General features: G+C 42.7%; 1 protein-coding gene across 4 annotated transcripts in view; it reads left to right on the top strand.

Annotated features, from left to right (window-relative positions):
- Positions 1-3945: 3945 nt before the first annotated feature.
- Positions 3946-21732, top strand: part of fgfr3 (fibroblast growth factor receptor 3) — a gene marked incomplete at both ends in the record, with an annotated part of 57573 nt that continues 39786 nt past the window's right edge. For 3 of the 4 annotated variants that reach the window (XM_083910287.1, XM_083910286.1, XM_083910285.1), the window contains 2 exons: positions 3946-4087; positions 20364-20618. In XM_083910287.1, the coding sequence (XP_083766413.1) occupies positions 3946-4087; positions 20364-20618 (397 nt within the window). Of the gene's footprint in view, positions 4088-20363; positions 20619-21732 lie in introns of those variants that run through there. The other variant, XM_083910288.1, reaches the window with a different exon arrangement.

Below are 21732 nucleotides of genomic sequence, written 5' to 3'. Positions count from 1 at the left end.
TTTAGTGGCGTCAAGGTGTTAAAAAGTCACATGAAATATCCCTTAAATCTTCCGTCTATGCCTCGGGTTTGAGTTGCTTTTCATGACTCATCAAAAACAGAGAGCTGACTCGGGTCACGCTCACTCAGCCGTGTTCTGTGATGGAGTCTCACACCGTCTCGGGTCTGAAAGATTCCCAGTGTCCTCCTGTGTCCCGCTGAGGACAAAATGTGTGCCCTCTTCTCCCCCGAGGCTGAAGACAGTGTAGATAGTTTTATGGACCAATCTGTGTGAAAATAATCAATAATGGAACTAATTGTGAGTTGCAGTCCTCGTGTTGATGCAGTGTACAGTAGTTTTTGTTTATTCTTGTCCATAAAGAGACTAAAAAACATAATAATTATCCTTTACTGACTGATTAGAACCAGTCAGTGCTCTTTAATCCTATTTACACATTAAGTGTTGTTGTTTTTTTGTCCGTAATGAGGATTATAATCCCAATTAACTCGGGAGACAGAAATCCGTTTGTAATTATCCGATATTCGTCATCGTAATTACCGTCACGACAGATTTGAACACGCTGAATGTTTGTCCCTGCCTGCCTGTCCATCTCCCGCTCCATCTCCACCCAGATTCTCTCTCTAATCCCCCCCCTTTTTTCCCAGAGTGACAGAGTGAATCAGACTCTGGCTTCATTGTTAAAGATTACAGCGACAGTCTGTGGGGCTGAGAGGTGAGACGATCACATGACGATCATGTGACGAGCATGTGGACCGACGAACTCCACCGGAGCTGTTGCTTTAATCCCGCTCGGTTAATATTCATGTTTTATTCACTTTTCCTTTTCATGCTTTAAGAAAATATTCGCAATGGAAACATTTTGTAGGCTTTGAACTCCATATCACCACCGCCTCCTCCTTGAGGTCATTAAGAGAAATCAAAGTGTTTTTTTATTTCTTTTTAAGTTGTAGCTGCACGACCTGTGACGAAATTAGAGAATAAAAAGGGTTATGGATTTGCCTGTAAGTGTAATTTGTTCCAATTTCATGCCATCAATCACGTCGCACATACACGAGTGCTGCACGAGGGAGTCGGAGCTAATACCTGTCGCCAAAATGACTCAACCCGGAGCGGGAATCGTTTTCCAATTTCTTCCCACATGGCTCAAGAGGCTGTCATGTCGGAACAGATCTGGATCTGGAGCTTTCGACATGTAGTGCCCATAAAAAGCTGATGTTTTGTGTGTATGTGTGTGTGTGTGTGTGTGTGTGTGTGTGCCAGAGAAAACAAGAGTTTCAAATCACACAGGCCCTGTAATCAGCTGCCTCCACGCCTGGAGAGCGAAGGCCTTATCGTGTGTTGTATAAACAAACCGCAGCAGCAGCGGCGGTGGTGGTGGTGTGTAGGCGTCTGGTGTTGTACAACACTGAGGATGAGACGAGAGATGGAAGAGGACGACATGAAAGGCCGCAGTGTGGCGGTGTTTGCTTTGACACACTCTGTGTGTTTGTGTGAGGTTTGTTGTTTTCTTTGTGGAGGAGCAATAATGTGCAAACTCCACCATGAGACGGAAACTCCTTTCTGAGGAACTGGTTAATAAAATCCTTCGAACACAGAGCATTTTTCGCTGCTTTCTTTTCCATCGGTATGTTAAAACATGGGGCCACACGGGCTGGTGTAGTGGTTTGCACTCTTGCCTTTGCAGCAAGACGAGGGTCTTTCTGCATGTTCTCCACGTGTGTGCGTGGGTTTTCTCCTGGGTTCTCTGGTTTCCTCCCACAGTCCAAAAACATGCAATATGGGGATTAGGTAAATTGGACACTGAGTGTGAAAGTGGATGGTTGTTTGTCTCTTGATGTCCAGGGCCTATCACCGTATGTCAGCTGAGTTTGGAGGATAAAGTGGTCGAAAAATGGATATTGTATTATATATTATATATTATATGTCTTATAGCTTTTTTCCAGCTCAACCTATGGACAATCTGATTTCGGAAAATTTGGGAAATGCGTCACAGTTCAAAGTTCGCTTGCCTTGTTTTTATGAACAAAAAGAACATAAGACACACAGACGACATGTCTCGTCACATGGCCCACCAGGTTGTGCAGTAGGTGTCACTTTGACTTCAATGAGAGTTGGGATCGAGGTGGAGAAAGAACTTGAGTGTGACATGAGAGGGTTCTTATGGGACTAAGATTTGACTGTGGTCAAGTTAAGTTAAGGTAAGGTAAGGAATATAAAAACAGTCACAGTTGTAGACCTGGTTATGTTTGTTTACACTTTACTGTCAGTGTCAGTGTCAGGTTCACCTGCTCGTTGGGTCACTCTGTACTTTTCAGGAAATGTTAGTATCTCGTCTGACCCCGACTTTCTCTCAAAAACACTTTTTCTAGCTGTTTCTGTGAAACACCGTTTAAATTAAAGGCTAACAAAGGCTAAGCTCACTTGTCAGAAAATTAATTTCTGTGTAACAGTAAAATGTTTGGGCTTTTTGCCTTTAACTCCAGGGTGGCCCCCTTTATGCCAGCAGCCACCCAAATCCTCTTGAAACGCCTCTGTGTTTGCACAACTACGTACAACTGTGTGTGTGTGTGTTGTCAAAATAAAAACATCTTTGAGTGTGGTATTATCTCACTGCTGAAGGTATTTTAAAGCTGGACAGATCTGCTAATGTTTAAGCTGACACCGGTAATGTGTGTGTGTGTGTGTGCGTGTGTGTGTGCGTGTGTCTGCAAACCTCAGTACATTCCAGCTTCTCCTTGCTTAAGCAAACAGAGAGCAGATCACCTCACCACCTCCACTGCCGCCGCCACTGTTCTCCGTGGCCGTCACTCCCCCTCCTCCCTCCTCCCTCCTCCCTCCAGCGAGCCTTTGGGCACTGATATCGTAGATTCTGGCATTCCTCATCCTGCAGGAGGATTAGTCAATCCGTGTCAATCTGTAAACTAAACGCCAAACCATGCGGAAGAGCTTGGCCGAGCAGAGAAGGCGAGTCGTGAGATACCGTGCGTGAACTTGTGCCTCTTATGAGCTGTTTTTAAATATTGGCAGCGCTTTACTCCAGACATGCTCACAGGTGATCAGGTGCCCCTCCGAGTGAGAGTCTTGAGAGAAACTGCAAAAAGAGGGATTTCCACTCTAATCCTTGGAATCTGAGAGGAATGCCGAGTCACAATACGTTAGCATGTGTGCTCACATCACCGGGCTTCACTTCACTGTGCTGCGTTCAACTCGACACACTCACTTTAATTCTCCAAAGGTCAAAGGTCACGGTTAATCCAGGGTGTTTTTTTGTTTTGTTTAATCAGAATTCTCTCCCGGGGCAAATTGTTCACAACAAATGGGAATGAAAGACGTTAATTTCTCCTTTGTTTACTTAATTTCTGTTCACCTGGTACGTTTACATGCACAGTTTAGTTAAGCTAAGGCCTTAGTCCAACTAAGACCTAAGGACAAGTTGTCGAGTTCACATACATAGGACAAAATTGGATTTATTGGCCTTGTACGTGTGACTCCGCCAACTCTGTAGGTGGCGCTGTATCACTCTATAAGCTAGTGCTTATTGACACTGTTGACGTTGATGTCACAGAAAAACAAAGAGATGGACGGTGAGGTGGCAAACGTGCTGTGGTTCTGTATGTTTTCGTACCTGCTGCACAATCGCGATACAAATGAGAGAAACTTTTCGTTGTCGTGTTGTCTGAAAGAAAGACGCCACAGTTTATATGTTTGCCGACTTCCGGGTCAAAGACCGGGGAGGACATTTTGGTGCATGTGCAGAACGCCAAGTCCGATTCCAAGTCCCAGGCTAACTCGTTATTGTTGTCCCTCTGTTTTCAGCTCTGTTTGATTGGTCCTCATGTTTCCTGTTTTCCAGGTCAGTGGCAGTGGAGCACGTTTTTGGATATTTTGTCCTGAGACGTGAGAGAGAGTCCACTGCCGTCGTGCTGGACAGCATGCGAACAGAGGATGTTGTCTGAGTCGGGCGTGGCTGCTCTGCGTCTCACCGCGTTGTCTGGAGGGATGACGGCTCTGTGGTGCTCACTCTGGCTTTCCATCCTCCTGCCTCTGTGCGTCGCTCCGGCCCGGCTGCCTCGAGCGCCGCCCTCCGGTAAGACCCCGTAGATCACGTTGTGACGATACAAGTTTGCTAAAGATTTCTCTCTTTACAAGAAAATAAGTATTATTAAATATTAAATTGATTAACATGCTGCAGGTCAGACGACCACTCTATGTCTTGGGGACACATTTGGCTCGAGATTGTGTGTGTCAGAGACCGACGTGGTTTCAATGACTGGATTTTAATGCGTCAGATCATTGAACGGATGTTGAGGTCGCGTCTGAACAAGCAAAGAAACTTATTTACCAATTTTTTTATGCTGTTTTCCGACGTCTCTGTTGCAGAAAATGTCCCTGAAGGCATCATTGGCTTTGAGTAAGGATGTGGTTTCTCTTCAACATCCATAAACATTTTTACATCCAAACATCTTTTCATTTCATTCCAATGATCCTTCAGTCGTTTGATTTATTGATAATAAGTCAATTCTTTTGTTAAATATCGACCAGGATTTGCTTTTATCACTTTTTTGACTCAAAAAACATGAATCAGGCAGAAAAGACTTCACTTACATTCACCCTCATTTGCTTAATACCCGGTTTTCATCTCTTCAAATAAGAACGTTAAACACGCGTTTGTTGTTCATGCGACTTTGTTTCGTGTGACTCGGATTTAATTGGATTCTCGCTGGTTGGCTGAGCTCAGCGAAATAGATTCTCCCCCTCTTTGTTCTTGAGGCAAAGATCAATGCAGAGTAAACTGTCGACTGTGTTGTGCTTTGATCTCTCCGTACTGTGCACACACACGCGTGCATGCACAAAAAAATAACTAACACAGCAGAGGGTTCTTTTTTCTCAGGCGTCAGCTGAGCGAATTTTTCTGTCCTGCTTTTTCCTCCCTTTGATTTAAAAAAAAAAAAAAAAATTTTAAGCAAGTTTCTGACACAGTTTACACACTACAATGAATCAGGAAAGACGTGTGTGTGTGTGTGTTCTTGTATTTCTTACCTCTTTAAAGGTGCATTATGTAATAAATCTAAAGCAGCTGGCCATAAAATTCTCCTAATATGTCACAGAGACTCAGGAATAATGTTCATATAACAAACTGAACTCACCAACAACAGTACAGCCAAAATATTTGCATTAAAAAAATATTTTGCCGACTGCAAATCATGTTTATGTTTTGAAATCATGTTTTGGCATGTGGCACATTTAACTGGATTTTTCTGGAATAAACAGTGACCTTGTCAGGACCAGTCGTCAAAACCTTGTCCTAATGAGTCCTAAAGGAATCAGGAAAATATCCAGATTTTTCCTTTTTGGGACTAATTCCTTTTCCGCTACACAGTTCCAGCATGGCGTGACTCGGCACCGTTTATTTTTGCTTTTCCACCAGCTATCAGTGATAGGTAGATGGTGTTTCTTTTTTAGTACCTGCTCTGACGAGGTTCCAAGTGAGTGTATATCAGTGGTATTTCAGTTCAGTGACTATGTCAGACGGGGTACTGAACGATTCTGTGAACAAATCTTTTCAAATCAACTGATTCTAATGATTCAGTTATACCCAAAACGACTGCTTTTCCGCAGCCATATGCTATGTTGACTCCGCCCACACTAAGGAGGAACTATAGTATTGGGAAAACTACACCAAACCGTGTAGAGTCGAGCCGTGCCGACCCAAGGCGAGGCGAGACGTGCTGGAACCGTAAAGTGGAAAAGCGCCATAAGATTTGAATTAAGTAAGGTTACTTTTGGGCTTTTTAAGGAGGAAAAGTTGCATTTATTTATCCTCCAGTCTGACATGAGCTCGCCTTTGGAACATCCCTCTCTATCGCTCATGTAAAACCACAGTGTTACAATCGTCATCTTGTGATTCCGTCTGCTCGATCGCCCTCCCTGCTGGGAGCCATCACTGCCAATCATACTTGGCATCATTCAAAAACCAGAGAGTGTGTGTGTGTTATTTTAAACCCCTCCGGGTGGCGGCTCTTTGGGCTGCGATCTCTCTCTCTCTCGCTCGCTCTCTCCGTGTACCTGCAAACATTCACAGACGTGTCCAAAAACAGTCGGAGCTCCCGCACGCTCTATTATTATTATTTTTGTTCTTATGATAAGTTACTCGATAAGTTATTTGCTGCGAGGTGAGAACATGCAGCCAATCTTTAGACGCCTCACGAGTCGATGATGAAGTGACTATGGAAGCCTTGTGGTTGTCTTGACTCACAATCCACAGACATTTGAGACAGATTGTAAAATGAATCGTGCTTTATTTTTGATGATTTAAATCAAAACAGAGTAAGTCACAGCAAGATCGCGTAGCGCACTCTTAAACCGATAACCGTGAATCCCTCTGCATTTTTCTGTACGATTATTGCGGTAACGGAAGCTGTGAAGACCACACTCGGTGGGCGTGCATCACAACTCGGCGCCCAGCGTCCACAGATGGACGAGCAGTCGGGATAAAGTGATTGTCGTTCTCTGGCAGATGGCACAGATTTTCCCCTCAGTCGCCACAGCGATGAGTTGTCACTCAGGTTTTTGTCCATGTGTGGACACGTGTGTGTGTGTCCTTGAAAGTTCACACTTGATGTCTAAATACAGATTAAAAAGTATTCAAGAGACATTTTGGACTAATAATAACCATTTTACCATGGAATAGTTTAATAGTTAGATAGTTATATTGAGCTGTTTTTCATGCTCACAAGTCCACTGACTCCTGCCAGCCACCGTACATAAAATGCGTGTTCTTAGCCGGAAAATTGTGATTTTTGTACAAGAAGTCTTTGTGGGTCTGAAAAAAGGAGATTTGATGTTTTATTAGGCTGAAAATGAGCAAAATGACAAGTGACTGGAATACATCTGCAGCTCTGGACTGCATTTGTGTGTGTGCGTGCGTGCGTGCGTGCGTGCGTGTGTGTGTGTGTTTACGTTTAACTCGCCGTGTTGTTTATTTGTCCAAAGCCTGGTGGCATTTCCAAGCTGCGTGAAACGAAGACATGTTTGAGGACTCATGTTGACCAGACCAAGTGACTAATGACAAAGACCAGAAGCTGCTTGTGTGTGTGTGTGTGGTCAATAAACACACACACACACACAGAGTGCCCCCGTGGAGCTCAGATGAAATATTTGGCTCTTGAGCTCCAACGCCTTCTGTACAGCGGCAGACACATTCAGCACATTCACTTTTGCTGTTGTGTGTGTGTGTGTGTATTACAGGCCCACGCGGAGTCTGTAGTTAAGTCAATGTTATGTCTGTGTGAGCAGTGGCGGCTCATGAAAGGGAGGCAGTGAAAGAAGATGAAAAGAGAGAAAGATAGAAATTAAAGGATTGCGGAAAGTCTGTGTGTATTTGTGTGCGAGTGTGTGTGTGGTCAGTGTCCCTTTAAGCAAAAGCCATTTTTATGACATCGTAGATACACAAAAAAAAACAGTACAGTAGTGTGTTTGTGTGTGTACATGTCTTTCATAGACTGTCAAACAAACCTGTCTTTGTGAGGATAATCTAGTCCACACAACTTTAACAGTGTTTTTTGAGGATAAAGACCTGGTTTAAGGATGAATTGATTGTCAAAAAGGTAACAAAATAGGTGATAAATAGTGTGTAGTTGTGATGGTTGACCCTAAGGAATAATACACAACTCCTTGTGGGAGAAAGGTGAAAGGTCACAGGGTTAGGGTTCTCAATTTCCCTAACCGTCCTCACTTTCCCAAAGTGTCCTCACTTTCCCAAAGTGTCCTCACTTTCACAAATCGTCATATCGTTCCCTAAATGTCCTCAATTTCCCATAGTGTCCTCACTTTCCCTAAATGTCCTCAATTTCCCAGTGTCCTCAATTTCCCACAGTGTCCTCACTTTCCCAAAATGTCCTCACTTTCCCACAGTGTCCTCAGTTTCCCTAAATGTCCTCAATTTCCCATAGTGTCCTCACTTTCCCACAGTGTCCTCACTTTCCCATAGTGTCCTCACTTTCCTAGAATGTCCCCACTTTCCCAAAATGTCCTCTCTTTCCCTAAATGTCCTCACTTTCTGAGGTATAGAAGTTGATACCCATACAAAAACATACACACACATACACACACACACACACACACACACTGGTTTGTATGACTTCAGATGACGTTGCATTAACTAACTAATAAACCACTTCACCGTAAAATGTAATCATTTACGTGATAGGGTAATGATTTTTGTCCCCATAAGGAAGACAAGTCCCTACTACTGTGACTGTGCAAACAGATGTCGGTCCCCACAACATGAGGAATACCAGGCTCACACACACACACACACCTGTGATTGTGCAGCAGCAGAAACAAAAACTTCCACTCCCTGCGTCTCGGCGTGAACTTTCCCTGCAAACGTTATCAGGGGATCTTTTTGGCAGGCGCGGCGCGTTCTGTACGCCAAATGAGCTCGGAGGAGGACAATTTGTTGAACAATGACTTTTCTATCCTCAGTCCATCAGGCACTTAATCCAGCTGACACTTTTCTGGATGGGATTAAACATTAAAACACGACTCACTGTTGCGAGGAACAGATGCATGGTTGTGAGTGAGGTGTGTCTCTCCTGGACTACTGTGTACGCCACGCTGTCAGGAGGATTCATGACAAAACACTGTTAACCTATAAAACATGATTTAAATCTGGAGCTCCTGAATTCACGCAGGTTTCATCAGATTATGTTTTTCCAATATCATGTTTTACTCTGTGCTGTCTCGTCCTTCACAGCACGGTGTTATGTATGAGGGAGATTTTCATTAAGCTCTCGCTAAGTAAAACTGTCTAGACGCGCCGTGTGTGTGTGTGTGAGTCGAAAAAACCTGTTGCTACTCAAAATGTTATTAAAAGTATTTTATATCAGATCACAGACCCAAGAGAACATGGATCACAGAGGGATGCTTTTCCACTTCACAGTACTGCCTCGGCTCAGCTCGGCACTGTATGGTTTTCCATGACTTCATAGCTCCTCATCAAAGTGGGCAGAGTTGTCATAGTGACGGCTGCATGAAACTGCCGTGACGTGGTTTTCTACACGACACAAATGCGCAAACTAGTGACTGCTAAAGCAGTTGTTTTTAAAGTAGCAAAAACCCTGATTTCTAATCTGTTTTATTTACGTTCTACATCCTGAGTTGATTTTTAGATTTTAGATGTACAGTGAACAACATCCCCTTCCTCCACCATCTGTTGCCGCCAAGTTTCTACGGCAACCCAGACAGACAAATCAATCAGAGCATGTGTGTTCCAAAAGCAGAAGCTAACTGCTAAGATTCCTTTTTTCTGATCTGCATTGGCCACCATAGTTTCCTGGGAAAGGGAATAGTGAGCATAAGCCCCAAAATACACTGCGTGTGTCTCACTTTTTGTTCAAATCTTATGTGATTTTTACATTCAAGCTGCAGCTCTTTTGATTCCAATTTTCAAATCCGGTCGGTGTCGTTTCTCAAACCCTCAAAGTAAAAGCCGACTTTTGGTAAAAGCGACTTTGCCTTTATTTATTTGTCACGCCACGCAAGAAACCAGAAACTATTCACATTTAAGAAGCCGAAAACTTCACTTAAATCTATAATGGATGACTTTTTTGAAGATCAAATCTCAAATGATGTTTAGTTTGTCCACTGTGGGCTTCTGTAAACACATGGCTCCGCCTCTGAAAAACAACATTTCATACACCAAATGGAAACCGTCGTTTTCTTTCCACCCTTAAACTCAGGTGAGCGTCATTCAGCTGTGGATGAGCAGGTCACATTCAGCTCACGACCTGTGCACACACACACACACACACACACACCTACAGGCTCTATCTGTGTGTGTGTGTGTGTGTGTGTGTGTGTGTGTGTGTGTGTGTGTGTGTGTGTGTGTGTGTGTGTGTTAATCCACCTCATTAATGCTCTTTGAAAGTGTCCCTGCTTGTCAGTTGGATGAATTATAGATGAAAACAAGGACCTGTCTGTGTTCTCCTCACGTCTCACCCCTGCTCCACCACCACCCACTCTGTTCCCACTGTGGGTTTTCCTCTCTTCTCCGTAACGTCTCTCTGTCTTTTTTTCACGTCTCCCACACAAATATAATTTGGACGACTGGTTTTTCTGTTTGATTGCTCTGTGAACTGCCACTCTCTACACCCTAATGATGTTTCTCAGACACACACACGTTCTCTTTCTCACACACACACACACACGTACATACGTGTCTGCGATCCACCTCTGGCTGCGGTTCAGGACGACTCTGAGCTCTCGCTGCTGGCGTTGACATACGGCAGGTTTTTAATTACAAAGCTCTCCCCTTAAGGAAATTGTTGAAATACTTAACAGATAAGGCAGACATAGAGGGAAACAAAGAGGCTCGTTGTGTCGCATCAGCAGGACTGGTTTTTCAGAGAGGGTGTGTGTATGTGTGTGTGTGAGAGAGAGAGAGAGAGAGAGAGAGAGAGAGAGAGAGAGAGGACGGGTGAGTTTAGGGTTAATCAGCTGCAGCAGTTAAATCTGACAAAATATTTTTCATGCTGTGAAGAGAAGAGACTGCTGGTGTTTGAGTGAAAGTAAAGAAAGACTTTGCTGTCAAACGTCTCTCTCTTACTCTGTCTCTGGCTCACACCTGCATTAACGGTCACCTCTGCTTCTGTGAACATCATTTACTTTGATTTAATTGTCTTTGTGAGATCCAAACCACTATGGAATTAGATTTGAGCAAAACAAAAATAAACCACACAATGAACACATACAAATATGCAAATAAAACATTGACATAATCATTCAGGAATATTGTATTTTATTTATTGCCATTATTTTCATAATTGGCTTATCAGTTTTATTATTTTTTTTCATAACACTGTCAGGCACTGTCAGCTTCTTCAAATGTGAATATTTTCTGGAAATTATTCAAACTGAATCATTTGGGGTTTGTGAACCTCGTCGTTTCCAACACTTTCAGACATTTTATGGACCAAATAAAAAGAAAACAGTCAACAGATTGTGATCGATGATGACAATAAACCTGCTTCAAACTCTGTGTAAAAATCACAGTTTTTTAACTAGTTTTTCAAGCTGTTCAAGTTTTTTTTCTTCTTTTTTTTTGCGACAAAAACAGTTAAATGTAGTCTAAACCTCCTCCCTTTCTTTATTTCTCCATCTTTCCATCCTTTCTAAAACAACCTGTGGTCTGCTCTCTCTCTCTCACACACACACACACACACACACACACACCACACACACACCCTCACAGGAGCTTCTGTTTAAAGCCCCCCCCACATCCACAGAGGCCGACACATCTGACATTCAAACCAAACTGGACTTCCCTCCCTCCCACATCTCGCTCCCCTCAGCTCCTCCCTCTGTTATTCTGCCAGCGGAGCTAAAATAATAAACCCTTTTTCTGCCTGGAAAGAAGAGAAAGAGAAAGTTTCTGCCATTTGTTCTGTCAGTGAAGGCACTTCCTGTTGACAGCAGACGAGAGGCAGCTCAGGGCGAGCGTCGGTGTTGTCTAGTTGTAATTACGAGACGGTTAGTGTTATCGCAAAAATTCCAACAGTTTCTGAAAAACTGAGAAAAAGTTTCAAGGCAACGTGAGGTTTTTACTGGAATTTCGCCCACGCTGTTGCAGGAAGGCAGAGAATCAGTGTCTTTGTCACCAGAGAGGAGAGCGTTTGGACATTTGAGGCAAAAACGTCAAACAAATCTTATAAGTTTTACCCTGTTTTTCCTCATTTTAAGTTGTAATGGACTATTTTAACATGCAGTAAATGGCGTTATTCTGGAAAAATGGCCAACAACACAAAGACACACTTTTTATGGTTAAAATAAGCAAAAAAAAAAAGGTTTGTCACCAATTTTCTTTATTTAGTGGAGGAAAAAAAAGTGCAAAATTGCATTTAGTCAAAAAATCACTCAAAACACACAAAACACAATTTAAAACATGTCCATGAACTAATTAAGACTTAAAGAAAGATGCAAAGGACAGGCATTCATGTGCAAATTAAGATTAAAATGTTTTGTGTTTTTTACATACAGTATGTCATTTAGGGATAATGAAAAAATTGATAAAAATTATTTTTTTTAAATGATCTAAAACCATTATAAGGCAAGTGTCAAGGCTTGTGTTTGTAAAGATGGAAACACTGTTAACTGAAATTAGTGTTAAATTTGTACTATTTCAGTTTGAAGAGGCTCCAGGTCGACTACAGCCTCAGTGTACTCCTGTGTGTGTGTGTGTGTGTGTGTGTGTGTGTGTGTGTGTGTGTGTGTGTGTGTGTGTGTGTGTGTGTGTGTGTGTGTGTGTGTGAGAGCGCGCGTGTGTGTATGTGTCCATTCACAGAGAGGAAAAGTTGTAAAAAAGGTCAATAAAAGGCTTCTTCTCAGCAAAGCGTGACAGATTAATTAACAAAGTTGAGATGAGGTTTTAACTTTCAGTTCAAAGCGTCTCTTTGTCGTCATTGTTACACGTGTGTGTGCGTGCACGGGCGCGCGCGTGTGTGTAAACACGACCACTGCCCGAGTTAGTGTTTTTATTCATATACGATGAATGCACAATGCTGGTGTCTCAAGTTTGCCGCGTTTCTACGGCGACACACTGAAGCAGAGTGCATGCAAGTGCGGGTCCATGGGAAGAGTGTGAGTGTGTGTGTGTGTGTGTGTGTGTGTGTGTGTGTGTGTGTGTGTGTGTGTGTGTGTGTGTGTGTGTGTGTGTGTGTGTGTGTGTGTGTGTGTGTGTGCGTGTGTGCGTGTGTGTGTGTGAGACACTGACGTCTCTGTCACACACACACAGGTCATTATTTATGGGATGTATCTGGAGAGCATCTCTGTTTGTGTGTCCTTGTATTTGTTGCCCCATTAGGACCAAAAAAAGCCTAGTCCTAATGAGGCAGGCCTCATTTTCTAAGAGTTCAGGACTAAGATTTGAACTTTTATTGGATTAAGGGAGAACATTTACTTTGTTTATGAATGGAAGTCAATGAGAGTCCTGAGAAGGAGAGCTGTGCTGACCTGTGTGTGTGTGTGTTATCAGAACACAGTCCTGGTCGGGGTCAACAGGTCAAAGTTTAAGGTTCCAATCTGGCGTCTCCTCGTGACGAGTCAGCTTTTTGTTAGCCTGTCTTTACACTTTTTTTTTTTTTTTTTGATTTGGACAACTTGTAGTCCCGCCCACCTGTGTGTAGCCCCGCCCACTTACAGTTACACTCCCGTCTGTCTCTCTGCAGACTTCTGTATGTAATTGAATCACTTTGTTGTAGCCCCTTTTTGTTAAATCAAAACAAACATTGTCAATAACAGACATTTCTGTCTTTAAACGCTTCTATTCTTTCTAATTTAATGTATAGAAACACACGTTTAATCGGAAGTCACCATTCAAACAGCGACGCAGACGGCATGCCTTCAGAAATGTGAGATCCAAAAAAAGCCGTCTTGTAATCAGATTGGTTCCTCCTCCATGTTGTTTTGGGGGGGGGTGATTATGTTGTATCGTAGCCACACACACACACACACTCTGCTGACATCCTGGCTTTTGTGGGCCGCAGTTTCTTACACTTGTCTGTTGAATTGAAACTAGGCCAGTTCGTCTTTGGAATGACAATTACCACGGACCTAGCCCTGCATGGTCCTGTACTGAGGGATGAAGAGGAGGAGGTGGAGGAGGAGGAGGAAAGTATGAAAGGAGCAAAGACGATTGGACGCTGCCAAGATGCTCTGGACATACAGTAGCTTCCGATGCTCGTTAATGCAGCCGAGTGGAGGCCAGACGACGATGGGAGGGAGGGAGGGAGGAGGCGGAGCCAAGCTGGAACCGTCCCGAGGCGGGATGTTTTTGGAGGCAACGTCTATCTTTAAACTTGATTTTAGAGGCTCTTTTGAAACTGGGGGGCGGCTCAGCTCCATAAAGAATAGAGAGGCAACAAGCTGCGGGTAAAGAAAAAAAAAAACCCTCCCTCCTTTCTCTTCTCTCCTCCTTGATCTCCACCGAGCCATCCCTCCTTTCTCTCTCTCTCTCCGTCTCCTCCTGGCAGGCTCCTCCGTAACGGTGTGAGGTTGTCAGGCTGGCCCAGATTAAGGGCATTGTCCGGAGGTATTTACATCCGGCCAAACCATATTAAACAGAGATTAGGGGGCTTTTCAGCGCACATGGCAAACGGTGGAAAAGAAGCGGGAGCCCTTCCAGGACGAGCAGGATTTACAATCAGCGTCGCTGTGAAATGGAGGAAGAGAAATGTGTCCTTTATGGAGGTGATGGTTTTGGGAGGTGGGGGGTTGGGGAGGTGAGGAACGGATCCTGTTTGAAGGTCACGTGATGCTGAGTGTGCCAAACGTTTGGCAGCTGCTCCAGGTTTGCAGCACTGATGGGTGGAACACAGAAGCCAAAACCTCCTTCACTACATTTCACTGCTGCTTTTTTTAACCTTAAAGTTACCCATTTATCTTTTGACATTCACCCGTTCACCGCCCCGTTCGCTCTTGGCTTTAGGTTTCTTGCTCATAGACACGTTGGCGCGTAGACTTGCAAAAAGATCGAACCCTGTGATCTTCTTGTTTGCAGAAGATGACCTTCTGCCATTGATCGGGTAACATCTAATCCGGTGGGATTATCCAGAGAATAACACAGGCACATGGTTGTATTGTAACCTGAACTCTCTCTGTGTCATGATGAATGAAGGATTACGACACCTGATTTTCTGCAGAATTACTCAAAAGCTCGAATGATCTCATGCCCGTGACATTTCTGTTGAGAGCTTCATTAATTTTCGATGTGAATAATCAGGCAGCTGTGTGAGATACTAACTTGACGGCCCTTAGTTCCTCCCATCGTGCGGTGGTTTTAATGTTTATGTTGGTCATGTTGTGTATCTGCAGGATTACAGAAGCAATGGCACAAAAATAATCACATTTTTTGGTTCAAAATTTGATATCATGATACGTGTGAGGAGACGATGTGCACGATTATACTTAAAGTTACTGCAAATACGGATCAGTTTCTCTCTTTCACATTAAAAGCATTTAACTCCTAACACACAACCAGACTTCAATGTTAAATAAATTTGGAAGGTAATGTGTCAGTTAGTTAACATCTCACATTTTTACGCATAATGTATATAAATAATGGATTTAATGGTTATTATTTCTTTCAAAACTTGTAGTTGTGGCTTCATGTATGTCAGTGTAGCCTGAATAGTCTCTTAAACTTATGTTTTTTTTCACCCTGGGGTACGTGAACTCACCGCAAAACATCAGTACCTACCGTCCTCGCCCCCTGGCTTCACACACACACACACACATGCTCGCCAAGTGGCCGTGAGTGATCAGGCAAATGTGGAACAAATTTGCTCTCTCTCTGCTCCAAAAGAGCTCGTCCGGTCCTTTTTTTAGACGGAGAAGCAAACACCAATTACCTGCAATAAAAAAGCCCATTTATCGCTAAATTGTTTGCCACTGGTTTGGGAGCAGATGTTGTAGATTGTAGTTTTTAAAAAAAAGAAAGAAGGGTGAGTTTGATAAATATTCCAGCTGGAATCCATCGCTTTCAAGCGCACTTTAAACACAGATATGGTTTATAAAGGTATGTGCTGCTGCTTTTTCACCAGACTCAATAAAAGAACCTGTTAACCTCCTTTAACACGTCCTGTAATCTCTGCCGTGTTTATGGTCCTTTCTCAGCGACCTGTTTAAACATGCGGCCGACGCTGCTGCTTTATGCAAAACAGAGAAGACGTCATCCTGAAACGGCAAAGCGGCCATAAATCAGCTCGGAGAACCGGCAGCAAGTTTAGAGGACGCTAATGAAATGGAAAAACGTAAAGACAAAGCAGAGGTGAATCGCTCCTCTGTTTGGAGATGGAAATAAATCCGTCAACTTTACATTATATTGATTGCACTGATAGAAATAAATGCCACGCAGACAAAAGGGTTTTCTATTGTCTTGTCTGCCAAATTAAATCCGTAAGAGTGACGACGAGTGCTGTTGCTTACGTCACGCAGTCTCACCATTAGATGTCGATATTACTTAAACACTGAGACTGAACATGTAGTTTATTTAAAAAAAAAAAAATCTAATGGGGTTTGTTGTTTTTGTCACATCAACTTTATTTTATTTGCTTAAACGTCTCGTTTTCGTCTGTAAAAAATGGTCTTTGAAATTAACAGGGAATAAATAACATTTCTGGAAGGTAATTGTCTGCTTGTTAGGTGCGAGTAAAGCAGAAGAAGAAGACTGTGGTGTCACTGAATCAAAGGCTTTGTCTCCGCTCATTTGTCTCATTAAGTCTTTTGTCTCCGCTTGATGAGACAATCCTGTTTGATATAAAAGTGCTTCCTGAACAAATCCCGACCCCCGCTCATGAATGAACGCTCTCTCACTTCCGGCGGTTGTCGTCCAACTTGATATCAACATGTCGACATTCCTGTAGTTTCCTCATCCGGCGCCGGCATGTGTGTGAGCTATCGGCTGCCAGACGAGTGTGTGTTTGTGTGTGTGTGTGTGTGTCTTTACACACATACACACACTCTCTCTCTCTCACCGGAACTTTGGTCCAGCTGGAAGCAATGTGTGATATGTACTTTTTGAGTGTGTGCTGGGATACATATGTGTGCATGTACCTGTGTGTAGCTGTGTGTGTGTGTGTTTTGAGCTGAACGGTCACTCCATAAATCAAGTGCCCCCCCTTGCCCTTGCTGCCCTTCTTCCCCTCTCGGCTCAATATCATAACAAACAGCCCTTCAGAATCATATAAAGTCTCTCTTTGAGATGCTGTGGTCCGGCTATCTGCGAAACGCACGCGCCCATAGACTCCATCTTTTCTGTGCCGTCTGAAGAGGTTTATTTATCCTGGACAAACTTGTGCAGGGGCCGGCGGGCAGAGTGTGGCCCCCGGGATGAAAAGGCCTCTTTATGTGGGAAGCATTTCCCCCTCCCCTCTCTCTCTCTCTCTCTCTCTCTCTGCTTCGTTAAAACACTTTCTGACACACGGAGTGACTGAATGAGGAGTACAGGAAGACACGTAGGAGCTGTCGCCGTGCTGTGCTGTGCTGTCGTATCAGATCGAGGGAGGAAAACGCCAGATAGCATTTAGCTCAATAAAAATGCCCAAAATGTGGATATTTTGTTTTGAACATGAAGGAAAAACTTGAACTCAAATCGTCCTTTTAGGTTCTGCAATGTAGATTTGAAAGTAGACGTCATCATCGATGGGCAGTGCAACAAGCGATTGACCCTGCCTGACTAACAGTACGTGTAATAATAATAATAATAATAATATGAAGAAGTAGGTAATGTCATTTTAAATGCGTAAATCATCCATCACAGGACACACTTGATAAATGCTTAATTTTACGCATATATGAAATGAAAGGCTACACTCTTAGAAATAAAAGTGCTAAGTAGAACCATATAAGGTTCTTCGGCTTGTCCTCATAGGAGAACCCTTTTCTATAAAGGTTCCACCAAGAACCCTTTTAAAAGCCTTTATTCAGGAAAGGGGTTTTAAAGGGTTCTCTGGATCAAAATGGTTCTTACTGGAACCATTAGTGTTACCAAGAACCCTTGAAAAACCCTTTCTTTGTGAAAGGGTTTTTCAGAAGCAAATGGTTCCAGGTAGAACCTCAGCCCTTGCAGAATCACACTTTTGGAACCCTTATTAGATAGGTAGAAAAACCCCCAGAAAAGTCTTCTCCAACCCAACATTTATCTTAAAAATGATGACTCATTGGATATTTTTCTACTGTCACAGTCTTTAAAGAGTTCAAAAAGCCTTCTTTTAAATCTGCTTTTGACAGAGCGGCTACGGAAACATTCGATGATTGCATCTCGCCAAGAGATTCATTTGACCAATATGGGTTTTAAAGAAGAGCCGACGTCTCTCAGATTACGAGATTCATCATAAGAAGAAAGGTTATTAAGGAATTATTGATCAATAACGGCAAAAATGCTTTGCAGTATTGTAAATCATACAGTGTTATTATTCTCACTTTACTTTTACTTTTATTCCCTTTTAAAACAAACAAACAATGGTGTCTTTGTAGACATTTCACTTTAAATTAATGAATTGCAAAGCAGCTCATTTGTAACACAATATAGAAACAGGTTGCAGTGATGTTTGTGCACAGCCAGAGGCTAAACAAATGTGATACATCCAAAAATAAAAGAACAAAACAAAATATCTGTCATATGTTAAAAAATTCAATTTCTCAGGTGTCGCGCTGGGGGGAAAAAGCCTCTCTTTGAAATGCAGATTTGAATGTGGAAAAAAAAAAAGATGAGGCTGTTCTGAATAAAAGTGGATTTGGTTGGAAAAAGGCTTCACTTTGTGCCGCGGCTCAACCTCTCAGGAGAGATTTCCGTGTCCAGACTGTAGCTGCCTTGTTCTGCCTTTGAAAAAGCCCGTTGTACGGTGAGGTCACGGGTTTGATCATCGCCATCCACCTTTGACAGCTCTTTGAAAAACGTGTGAAACGGAGAAATCATGTGTGCCATGAGATGAATTCATAATATCAGTGCTTTAAATTTATAAAAGAAAAAAAAAAGAAGAAGGGGACTGTGGTTGTTTTTTGGAGTAGCTGCAGGTGTGAACATGAACCAAACACTTACCTCCAGCTGCATGTGAGTAAAGACAAAGAAACATCAGCTGCAGTTTGACTTGAGGTCAAAATCACATGGTACCATGTGATTATGATTCCTTCACAACTCTCCTCATTTTTCTTTATTTGGTTTATGACAAAATAATATTATCAAATGTACTCATGTGAGCACAGCTGTTTGCCATTGGTTTTGCGAAGTGTGCGTCCATTCAGGCACAAAATGGCTGCCTCTGACCTTCAACTACATCGTCGTTTATGACATTTCAGCCAATGAACCTTCCAAATAACACACACTGGACCTTTAATCCTTTTACATGGTGATTACTGAATGTACTAAATGTACTAAATTAAATCAACTTCATGCAGCGTATTCAGCTCTAGTGTTTGGACACCATTGTGTGTGTGAATGTGACGTTTGGGTTTAAACCATAAACCCAAAGACGTCCTTTAAGACAAAAGTGAGTGATGAGTCTCTGGAGATTATGTTAAAAACCTGCAGATATGTTTTCCCTTTTCTTTCTCATGGGGTCATAAGTAAGACACAGAAGTAACGAGTCATTCATGCTGGGTTTGGATTTATGCTCTCCGCAAACGTCGCCTCTGTGTTTTTCCTTCGTCCTGAATGGAACTTTTTGTATGGCAAAAAAAGGCAGCGGCGGGGGGTTAGGGGTTAGAAAACAACAGTGTTGTAAAAATAATTGTCAAAGTCAGAGGCCGCGCACTGACACAGCGACACATTCACACTGAAGTACATTTATGACTTCAAAATCACATGGTTTTCAACCAAAGAGAAAACAATTCACAACTCCATCCAGTCACTCTTTATTTGATTAAAGACCTGAGAGGAAAGTCTTTTTCTTTTACTTAAGTGATATTATTTAAAAAAAAAAAAATTTGACTTCAACTTCCACCAAAGTCGTTTTCTGGTAACATACTTGTACTTTTACTCAAGTTATCCTTTTAAGTTTCTTTCCACACAGACTGACAGTTAACAGTGGTTGTATTTGCCGCCGTAAATCACGCTCTTCACCACACCCCATCGAGTCTTTCCCATGAATGCTGCGGCTCAGCGTTAACGCGTGTGCGAAAACAAGCGCGCGTTCGATGTCAGCGTCGCAATTCGCGTCTGTGCAAGTGCGAAGGCGTCGCTGCGCTAACACACACACACACACACACACACACGTCCTTGAGTGCGTCCTTCACTTTGAATGGTCGCCTCAGACTTGATCGGTGATGGAGGAGGAGGAGCAGAGGGGACACAAGGGGAGCCAGTGTTTATTTGTCCAGACATGTGTGCGTCCGTGTCTCCTGCATCCTCACTGCAGCCAGTAAACATGTTGATTTTTCCTTGGCTCTGGAAGAGCTGGCACATGGAGTCAGTGGAGTGAATGAGCTGGTGTTTGACAGGGAAGGAGGAGGAAGAGGAGGAGGAGATTATCCCAGATCTGTGTCTTCTTCAAGCAGGAGTAAAACAAAAAAGTTGTCCTTATTTCTGTTTTTTCTGAGACAGATAAGCTGATCACTCAGCAGTGGGTCGATGGTCAGCCATTGTCTCTTCTTGTATCTTTTGTATCCTGAGAAGACTCTAAATTATGTGGTGGTAAAGGGTCTTTTATGTGATATATTCACCCCTTAATTAGTTATAGATAGATTAATAGGGTAAAATATCATCTTCTATACATAATTGATCAAATTCAAGCTTTTTTTTTTTCACATATCCATCAAATATTCTTCTGTCTTCCTCAAACTTTTGTTTCTTCCCTTCTTGTGTGCAGACTCTGCGTCCTTCCTGAAGGACTCTGTCCTCGTCACGGGGGACACCATGGACATGCCGTGCGAGCCGGACGACCGCTCGCCTGGTCCGGTCGTCTGGTTCAAAGACGGCACGGGACTGGTGGCCGGTCACCGCGTCCAGCTGGGTCAGAGGATGCTGCGCATCATCAACGTGTCGTACGAGGACTCGGGCGTCTACTCGTGTTGGCTCGCCCACAGCAGCACGCTGCTCAGCAACTACACCGTCAGGGTGACAGGTGAGAGGAGCGTCCACCGTTCACGTGATGCCCATGCTTTACAAATACCAAATGATGGGTTTGAGTTTGTCCTGGAGAGCTCAGCAGCATAATCCCACAAAAACATGTGACAAAGAAAGGCCCCAAACAAAGTGGGATTTTAATCAGTAATCTTAATATATATGGGAATTATTTAGTGCTGCAACGATTATTTGATCAATCAATTGTTAATCCATGACTAAACACCCACTATTTTGATAATAGATTATTCATTTTTAGAAGTTTTTTATTTCAATTAATGCGATCATTTTCTAATCTCAGCATGGGAACATTTTCTAATCTCAGAATGGGAATGGGAATATTTCCAAATTTCAGAATATGTGAACATCAATGCGAAGTCTCACAATGCGAACGTGTTCTAATCTCTGATTGTGAATCTTTTTTAATCTCTGAATTAGAATATTTTCTAATCACAGAATGCGATCATTTTCTGATCTCTGCAATTTTCTAACCTTGGAATGTGAATGTGAACATTTTCTGATCTCGGCATGCAGATATGTTCTAATCTTGGAATGGGAGGGTTTTCTAATCTCAGTAATCTAGTTTTCAACATTTGCCTGCATTTTATGGACAAAAGAATACTAGATTCATTAATAATCCACAGATTACTCAATTCTAAAAATAATCGTTAGTTGCAGTCCCAGAATTATTCAATCGCAAGGCGTTGCCAGCAAAATTCTGGGCGTACCATTTTTAAAGCGATCGTCCCAGATCACCGTGAATGTGAAAATACAGAAGAAGAAGTTTAAAGACGACGTATAATCCATATTTTTAGTGACAGGTAAGAAACAAGAACCAAGGACGCATACATTTTTAAAGCGACGTTAGCAGCTCCGATGGAGATGGACACGTTGACTGCACCCTGTGGGGAACTGTTCACCAGTATTTCTGAACTGTTGCATCAGCGCTGTCTTCACATAAAAGGGTTCATGTGCTGTAGCAACGAGGACGAAAGAGTAAAGTTGTATTAAAGCGTCCATCTGCCTGGGTTTATCACCGATGCTTCCTCCTGATGCACAGTCAAAGGTGAAATTCATGATCGAAAGAGAGAATGACAATAGTTTGTGATGCTAAA

Source organism: Microchirus variegatus, assembly GCF_963457635.1.
Source record: "Microchirus variegatus genome assembly, chromosome: 2".
Taxonomy (NCBI): Eukaryota; Metazoa; Chordata; class Actinopteri; order Pleuronectiformes; family Soleidae; genus Microchirus; species Microchirus variegatus.
Note: the sequence above shows the minus strand (reverse complement) of the source record. Positions and strands in the feature narration are given on the sequence as shown.